Raw genomic sequence first — 9,520 nt, forward strand, 5'->3', positions numbered from 1 at the left:
CTCAAGGTAAATAAGATTATAGAGGAAACTGTTAGAATATTACATCATATTTGTATAAATTTACTTAAAAAATCTAATGTCATACCTTACCAGACAGTGGCCAAAAGAGGGTTGGTTCGGCCTCCATCATGGTTATATATAATGTTATTATAAGCTCTATTACAATCTAAACAGATTCTAATTGTAAACTTAGAAAAGTGTAACAAAAAAGTGTTGATGCTGTATACATAAATGTTATTAATAATAATAATAATAATAATAATTTGTATGCTTCTAATTTCTACTTCTGCTTGTGAGAATCAATAAATACAAGTTCTTTATAATCAATAAGGTCACTCACAGCCGTTCTCTTCTTAACCACACAGTTATCTATAACAAATCCTTCTCCAACTAGAGCTTTCCTGGCAAAATCCTCATCATATGTGAGAGCATGGAACTTGTCTTTCCCAACTTCAAAATATGTTGTATCTAAAATCCCAATTAATATCAGGTGTCCTCCCGGTTTTAGTAACCCTGAGAACTTCCTGAGATATCTTATATAATCCTCTTGGTCTTTGCTGATCTGATCTAGGAGCCAAGCGCTGATGATACAATCTGCTGGTGGTAAGACTATCGGATCCGTCATATTTTCTTTCTCAAGGTTACATCTCATCACATGTTGAATGGCCGATCTAACTTTTTCTTCTTTGTCCTGCAACTGGTCACTAAAAGAAATAGGGAAAATGAAAAGGGTTATGTGGGGAAATTTATCAGAACCTGTCTAGAGGAAAAGTTGCTGAGTTGCCCATAGCAACCAATCAGATCGCTTCTTTCACTTTTGTAAAGGCCTCTGAAAAATGAAAGAAGCGATCTGATTGGTTGCTATGGGCAACTCAGCAACTTTTCCTCTAGACAGGTTCTGATAAATCTCCTCCAATGTCCTACAGTCAGCATCAATAGGGCAGCATGAGGGCTCAGTAGATACTTTTCCATTATTGGTTTCCTGTAATAATACCAAAACCTTCGTTCTGCCAAGGCTGTTATGCCATGTACCAATTTTATATTGTGCCCCCAGTGGTTCCCATTATTTTACAGGACAGGGCACTATGGAGGAGAATGTTGTTCTGAAAGGACAAATATGGATTTTCCAACTGAGAAATCGGATCCTGAATAGACTAGCAATGCAGAAATAAGGTAGGTAGAAGAAAAACTGTCTAAACATGTCCTAGATCTGCCTTTGAATTTCCGATAAAGTAGCAATAACACTGGGTTTCATCTTATATTTGGACAAAATACTTCACCTTTTTTCTACATGAAGTTTTGTGACATGGCCCCAATTGAATGCTCCCGTCCGTGTGTCCAGCCATCTCTTCAGCTCCATGATGCATCTGTCTTGGACCTTCAGGACTATGGTGTGATTGAAAAACTCACAGGCCGAAAACAGATGATGGACATAGGAACCAGCGCTGAGGTCTATCAGGACATCTCCTTTAATATGTTCTACAAGAAAATAAATAAAAGTAAACCCATACTAAAACATCTAGCATATTATAACCCTCAAAGAATTTAACGTTAAACCATTACATATGTTTAGATCACTTCAGAAATATGGAGACATTACTTTACCAATACAGAAAAAATCCTATATGATCAATGCTACACGGAGGTTCTCTGCTTTGGACAATCCATATATGCAATGCATTTTTTTATTTATTCTGTTTAGTTGAATGATTACAATTATTTGCTGCATAAACAAGTTCACTAGTCAGACTAATAAGGGTATTAAAAAAAAGTTAAAAGGAAAGTTTTAACAAAGATATATATTTTTTTGAATCCCCATAGTAGAATTCAAATCAAACTATTTTCCTTTGTTTTTGTTTTTTAATGCAAACTAATAAAAACATATTTAGTATCACCATAATGCTATTGTAGAGTGGGTTCTGTAAATGGGAAAAATAAGTAAACAAATGCCAAAACTGTGTTTTATTGGTCACATCATATCCCAATAAAAACAAAAGAAAAAGAGATCAAAAAGTCTCATCCTCACCAATGTGCCACAAGTAAAAACTACAGATAAATAAAGGAAAAAAGTAATCTCTCACACACTACATAGATAGAAGAAAAATTTTTAATCTGGCAATCTATTTTAAGATTTAATTTATTCATTTATTTATTCATGTAACACATATTATGTAAACTGATAGTTTTGTTAATAGGGGATTAGTCATTAAGTACCTGAGTTCCCGTTTAAGGAACTGTGAACTACTTTGGGAAACCTTTGGCTTCTGTATATAATATTCTTTACTGGCCTTACTACATAGATGCAAACTCTATTTGCTTTTTTTTCTATATTTGTTTATTGAAAAAATTGTTTTTAATAGGATCAAGAATAAGAAAATTGTGGAAAATATATATAAATACATTATAGACAGGGAAGGTAACATTTAAAAGTGAATAAAATTGGTTTAGAGATATTGGGGAAATTGGAGAGGAGGAGTGTAGAAAGATATACAGAAATGTCAAGTATAATTCATTTAACCCCTACAGGACCCATGACGTACATGTACGTCATGAGTCCGCTCCCGTTCTATAACGCGGGGCCACGGCATTCAAAGTTGATTGCCGCGTCTAAAGTGAAACTAAAACATTGCCGGTTAGCTCAGGGAGCTGTTCGGGATCGCCACGGAATCACGAACAGCTTACAAGACAGGCGGAGGGTCTCTACCTGCCTCCTTGCTGTCCGATCGCCGAATGACTGCTCAGTGCCTAAGATCCAGCAGTCAAGCGGTAGAATCATCGATCAATGGTTTCCTATGAGAAACCATTGAACAATGTAAAAGATCAGTGTGTGCAGTGTTATAGCCCGCTATGGGAGCTATAACACTGCAAAAAAAAGTGGAAAAAAATTGAATAAAGATCATTTAACCCCTCCGCTAATAAAAGTTTGAATCACACCCCTTTCCCCATTAAAAAAAAAAAAAGCTGTGTACATAAAAATAAAAATAAACATATGTGGTATCACCGCGTATGGAAATGTCCGAATTATAAAAATAAATAAACCTCACGGTCAATGGCGTACGCGCAAAAAAATTCCAAAGTCCAAAATAGTGTATTTTTGGTCACTTTTTATAACATGAAAAAATGAATAAAAAGCGATCAATAAGTCTGATCAATACAAAAATGGTACCACTAAAAACTTCAGATCACTACGCAAAAAATTAGCCCTCATACCGCCCCATACGCGAAAAAATAAAAAAAGTCACAGGGGTCAGAAGATGACAATTTTAAACATATAAATTTTCCTGCATGTAGTTATGATTTTTTCCAGCAGTACGACAAAATCAAACCTACATAAGTAGGATATCATTTTAATCGCATGGACTTACAGAATAAAGAGAATGTGTCATTTTTACCGAAAAAATCTACTGTGTAGAAACGGAAGCCATCAAAATTACAAAATGTTTCTTTTTTTTTTCAATTTTGTCTCACAATGATTTTTTTTCCCCATTTTGCCATAGATCTTTGGGTAAAATGGCTGATGTCAGTATAAAGTAGAATTGGTGGTGCAAAAAATAAGCCATCATATGGATTTTTAGATGCAAAATTGAAAGAGTTATGATTTTTTAAAGGTAAGGAGGAAAAAACAAAAAATGCAAAACTGAAAAACCCCGGGTCCTTAAGGGGTTAATAATAATCATTGTTTGACACAATTTTGTATTATTCATAGAACATATTACTGTCCAAAATTCCTTTGTAGGTTAGGAAGGCAAACCAATTTTAGTTGCCCAAGGTGTGGGCAATTAGAAGCAGACCTATTTCACTTGTGGTGGGGCTGTGTTGAGGTAAAATAAATATTGGATGGAAATATTCAATGAAATTAGGAAGATTGTGGGGAAAGAGATACAAATCTGTCCCAAGATAGCTATTCTGGGAGATGATGGGGAAATAGAGGTCCAGAGTCACCTTAAAGGGGTACTCCGCTGCTCAGCGTTTGGAGGAAACTGTTCCAAACGCTGGAGCCGGTGCCGGGAGCTTGTGACGTCATAGTCCCGCCCCCTCATGACATCACATCCCACCCCCTCAATGCAAGTCTATGGGAGGTGGTGTGACAACATGAGGGGGCGGGGCTATGACGTCTCGAGCTCCCGGTACCGGCTCCAGTGTTTGGAAAAGTTTGTTCCAAATGCTGAGCAGCGGAGTACCCCTTTAAACATGAAATTATTAGATGTTCTTTAGGCTAGATTACTGATTGAAAGCAACTGGATTGGATTGCACAAAAATTGCCTACTATCAAGGCTTTGTTGGAAACGGCTTCCTTTTATGAAACATTTCTGATTAAAGGGGTACTCCGGTGCTTGCACATCTTATCCCCTATCCAAAGCATAGGGGATAAGATGCCTGATTGCGGGAGTCCCGCAGCTGGGGACGCCCGGGATCATGCACGGGGCACCCCGTTTGTAATCAGTCCCCGGAGCGTGTTCACTCCTGGTCTGATTACGGTCGACCGCAGGGCCGGCGGCGTGTGACGTCACGCCTCCGCCCCCATGTGACATCACGCTCTGCCCCTCAATGCAAGCTTACGGGACTGATTACAAACGGGATGTCGCGTGCATGATCCCGGGCGTTTCCAGCTGCGGGACCCTTTGGATAGGGGATAAGATGCGTAAGCACCGGAGTACCCCTTTAAGTAGAATTATGGAAATGATAGAATGTTAATTGTTGATCAACTAAGTTTGTTTGTAGTATAAACCATCTGCACCAGGGGAGGAGAGGTAGGATGGGTGCGAGGGGGGGGGGGGATAAATAAGTAATTTATTGTTTTGAAAAAAATATATATAAATATATGTATATGTGTATATATATATATATATATATATATATATATATATATATATATATATGGCAACTGAAGGTAGAAGCGGCACTCCAATCTTGATTGAATCAAACTGTGTTTTTATTCATACATCTGTGCAAAACAGCAACGTTTCGGCTTAGCAATAAATCCTTTCTCAAGCATGATTTATTGCTAAGCCGAAACGTTGCTGTTTTGCACAGATGTGTGAATAAAAACACAGTTTGATTCAATCAAGATTGGAGTGCCGCTTCTACCTTCAGTTGCTATTATTTGGGAATTGGTCTGTTCCCGGAGCTGAGCACCCAGCTGGATCTCAAATCCTTATCACGGTGCTCCTCTCCCTATACAGTTGGCATATATGTGTATATATATATATATATATATATATATATATATATATATATATTTCTTGATCTATCATATACTGACTATCATATGCTTTTTTTCATTAAAATCTTGTAAGGCAATTAAACTTGACTCCCAAACAATACAGCAATACGGAAACACTCTCTAGAATTGTATATGATTTACATTAATACTTCTGTCATTGGTGGGAACCTAAGAATAAGACGATCATTGGTCCATTTTGATTCTAAGAACTCTCTGTAATTTAATTAGATAATTATGGCCTAATTTACAGTATATTACATGAATGTCTACTAGCTTTGAAGTAAGACCCATAACTATCTCCAGAATGGAAGTCATCTGCCTCCTGTTACTCCTGCTGCTGCTGGCCACTGTTTACCAGGCAAAGACTGAACAGAGAGGTAACCAGGATAATGGAAACAATCCATCTTCTTATATGTTGCTGTTTTGCAATTACATAGGTCTTAAAGGGGTACTCCACTTTAAAACTTTTCTTTTTTTTTAATCAACTGATGCCAGAAAGTTAAACAGATTTGTAAATCCCTTCTATTTAAAAATCTTAATCTTTCCATTATTCATCAGCTGCTGCATGTTCCACAGGAAGTTCACTTATTTTTTAATTTCCTTTCTGTCTGACCACAGTGCTCTCTGCTGACACCTCTGTCCATGTCAGGAACTGTCCAGAGCAGGATAGGTTTGCTATGGGGATTTTCTCCTACTCTGGACCGTTCCTAAAATTGACAGAGGTGTCAGCAGAGAGCACTGTGGTCAGACAGAAAGGATATTTAAAAATAAAAGAACATCCGGTGGAGCATACAACAGCTTATAACTACTGGAAGGATTAAGATTTTTAAATAGAAATAATAAAAAAAAATATGTTCATCTTTATGGCACCAGTTGATTAGAAAAAAAAAAGTTTTCTAACGGAGTACCCCTTTAATGAGTCTTATGGAGACAGTACAGCACATGAAGTTACACTGTTCTTTTACTTCATCTAATTTCCATAGGGGTTTCAAAAACAACAAAACACAAGTTGGCTGGTTCCATAATGCCAATGTGTTCAGTCTTCCCCCCCCCCCCCCCCCCCCCACCCCCCCCTGTTTTGGAGAAGGGAGTGGGTCACAGGAGAGCATTCCATAAATATGAGGAATGTTCAGAATATCAAAAAATATGCCATAAATGGCTAGGATGGGAATAACCCTTTAAATTCTAGGTTATCAGAGCTTAAAGTCATCAGCAAATGGCCTTGGCACGGACAGGCTTTAAGGGGTTATCCAGGTAAAAACTTTTTTATATATATCAACTGGCTCCAGAAAGTTAAACAGATTTGTAAATTACTTCTATTAAAATGTTTTAATTCTTTCAGTACTTATGAGCTTCTGAAGTTAAGGTTGTTCTTTTCTGTCTAAATCCTCTCTGATGACACCTGTCTCGGGAAACGCCCGGTTTAGAAGCAAATCCCCATAGCAAACCTCTTCTAAACTGGGCATTTCCCAAGACAGGGGTCATCAGAGAGGACTTAGACAGAAAAGAACACCCTTAACTTCAGAAGCTCATAAGTACTGAAAGGATTAAGATTTTTTAATAGAAGTAATTTACAAATCTGTTTAACTTTCTGGAGCCAGTTTATATATATATAAAAAAGTTTTTGCCTGGAATACCCCTTTAAATGTGTTTGCAAACCTCAAATTGTTAAGTTTTCTTTATTCTCCTTAACAAATTTATAAAATTCTTATAATTATAGGGGGGAAATCATTGACTTTACAAAACTCAGAAACTACCGTATTTATCGGCGTATAACACGCACTTTTAAAACTAAAATTCAAGGCAAAAAGTCTGCCTGCGTGTTATACACCGATAAATCTTTTTGTCACTGATTTAAAGTGGCCTCAGCAGCGGCTGCTTGTTAAGGAATAGCAGCCTGGCCACGGCCACTTTAAATCAGTGACCAGCGCCGGGCACCCGCTTTGCTTTTTATTTGATTTTCCTCCCTTTCCCCCCTGCTTTTTATTGTATTGTTTTTTTTAATCTTCCTTACCTAGCCGCGCTCGGCAGGCCAGGTCCGGTGTCGGGTCTTGTGTGCTGCGGTCAGTGAAGCAGGATGAGTGACGTTCTCTGCTAGCTCCGCTGCACAGAATCAGGGACGTCACTCATTATTCAATGCTGCTGCCGCTGTGACTATACTAAGGTGGCTGCGGTTGAGCTGCTGAAGTTAAACAAAGAGCCGGCGCTGCGGCCACACTGACCAGCGGCAGCTGCAGCGAATGATGAGTGACGTCCCTGATGCTGTGCAGCAGGCAGAGGACGTCACTCATCCTGCTTCACTGACTGCAGCCCGCAAGACCCGACACTGGACCTGGCCTGCCGAGTGCGGCTAGGTAAGTAAGATGGGAAAAAATATATATATATAAAAAACGGGGGGGGAGGGGATTCTGAAAGGGGGCATGATGCGAAGGGGGCAAGATGAGAGGGGGCATGATGAGAAGGGGGCATGAGGAGAAGGGGGCATGAGGAAAAGGGGGAATGATGAGAGGGGGGCATGATGAGAGGGGGGCATGATGAGAGGGGGAATGATGAGAGGGGGGCATGATGAGAGGGGGGCATGATGAGAAGGGGGCATGATGAGAAGGGGGCATGATGAGAGGGGGGCATGATAAGAGGGGGCATGATGAGAAGGGGGCAAGATGAGAAGGGGGCATGAGAAAAAGGGGGAATGATGTGAGGGGGGCATGATGAGAGGAGGCATGATGAGAGGGGGCATGATGAGAGGGGGGCATGATGAGAGGGGGCCATGATGAGAGGGGGGCATGATGAGAGGGGGCATGATGAGAAGGGGGCATGATGAGAGGGGGGCATGATGAGAGGGGGCATGATGAGAGGGGCATGATGAGAGGGGGGCATGGTGAGAGGGGGGTATGATGAGAGGGGGCATGATGAGAGGGGGGCATGATGAGAGGGGGAATGATGAGAGGGGGCATGATGAGAGGGGGGCATGATGAGAGGGGGGCATGATGAGAGGGGGGCATGATGAGAGGGGGGCATGATGAGAGGGGGCATGATGAGAGGGGGACATGATGAGAGGGGGCATGATGAGAGGGAGACATGATGAGAGGGGGGTATGATGAGAGGGGGGCATGATGAGAGGGGGCATGATGAGAGGGGGACATGATGAGAGCGGGTTGGGGAATGATAAGACAGTGGGGGAATGATGAGAGGGTAAGGGGGGGGTTGGGTGTAAATGTAGCACAGGGGCTGATAAAAGGGGAGGAATGATGTGGCACTGGAAGGGGGGACCAAATTGAAGTTCAGGCAAAATCAAAGTTAGAGGGATGATATGGCATTTAGTCTGTCATTTATCTTATATGTATTTTTTCTTTACTTAAATTTCCCATTTAAAATGGGGGTGCGTGTTATACGCCGATAAATACTGTATATCTTTTATCATTCCCCATGACCAAGGATTTCTTTCCTTAGTTGATATAACTGGAGCAGTGTGGTTATCCCCATTGATATTCCACACCCAAACAATAAATTAGTTCAATTCTATTTTGGTGTTAATTGCTTAAAACCAATTAAACATAGAAAATTCTAGATACATACCCTCTGTGAAAGTTTTCTTAAGATTTTCAATGGGAAACATCAAGGCATCCTCTTCAAAGGCCATATCAGGTTTATCTGAAAAATAATCCTCCAGGGCTTGTCTGGAATCAAATCCGTGTACATGATAGATCTTATGGGGGCTGGAATCCATCGTCTAATCTTCTATCCCAGACAGGTGACTGATCTCTACGCCGGAGCTACAGGTCTGTATGTATCAATTATAAAATAAAATCATAATAAGAATTACATATCACATCATGAGTTATTATGTTCATGAAACAGTCATGGGAAAATGTCCATATTAGATTCATGTGTTAACATAAACAAATCATTTTACTGTAATATCAACAATGGAAAAAAAGAAGAATCCTAAGAAAGATCATTAGTCTGCAATGACTTCTCATAGAGTCTACAGTTATAGTCACAAGTTTCCATACAGCACAGACAGCATGATAGACTGACAGATCCGTATTATAGTGAAACATGGTTTTACTTTTTCTTGTTAGTAGTTAAAATAATAGTACCGTATATACTCGAGTATAAGCAGAGTTTTTCAGCACGATTTTTCGTGCTGAAAACGCCCCCCTCGACTTATACTCGAGTGAACTCTCCGCCTGTCAATCCCTTCTCAGTGGTCTTCAACCTGCGGACCTCCAGATGTTGCAAAACTACAACTCCCAGCATGCCCGGACAGCCATTGGCTGTCCGGGCATGCTGAGA

At 39.9% G+C, this 9,520-nt stretch overlaps 1 protein-coding gene across 1 annotated transcript; it reads right to left on the reverse strand.

Annotated features, from left to right (window-relative positions):
• Positions 1 to 280: 280 nt before the first annotated feature.
• LOC130293867 (nicotinamide N-methyltransferase-like) lies at positions 281 to 8,951 on the reverse strand. The gene is made up of 3 exons (XM_056543057.1): positions 8,801 to 8,951; positions 1,281 to 1,479; positions 281 to 704 (listed from the first exon to the last, which is right to left on the reverse strand). Exons 1-3 carry the CDS (start codon positions 8,949 to 8,951, stop codon positions 281 to 283), a joined length of 774 nt encoding a protein of 257 aa, XP_056399032.1.
• Between the last annotated feature and the right edge of the window lie 569 nt (positions 8,952 to 9,520).

Source organism: Hyla sarda, chromosome 10 (assembly GCF_029499605.1).
Source record: "Hyla sarda isolate aHylSar1 chromosome 10, aHylSar1.hap1, whole genome shotgun sequence".
Lineage (NCBI taxonomy): Eukaryota > Metazoa > Chordata > Amphibia > Anura > Hylidae > Hyla > Hyla sarda.

Coding starts and splice junctions, on each gene's coding strand:
- LOC130293867 (XM_056543057.1), bottom strand. CDS start 8,951: ATGGATTCCAGCCCCCATAAGATCTATCATGTACACGGATTTGATTCC. Junction 1,480..8,800: donor TAAGAAAACTTTCACAGAGG/GTATGTATCTAG, acceptor ATTTTCTTGTAG/AACATATTAAAGGAGATGTC. Junction 705..1,280: donor AAACTTCATGTAGAAAAAAG/GTGAAGTATTTT, acceptor TATTTCTTTTAG/TGACCAGTTGCAGGACAAAG.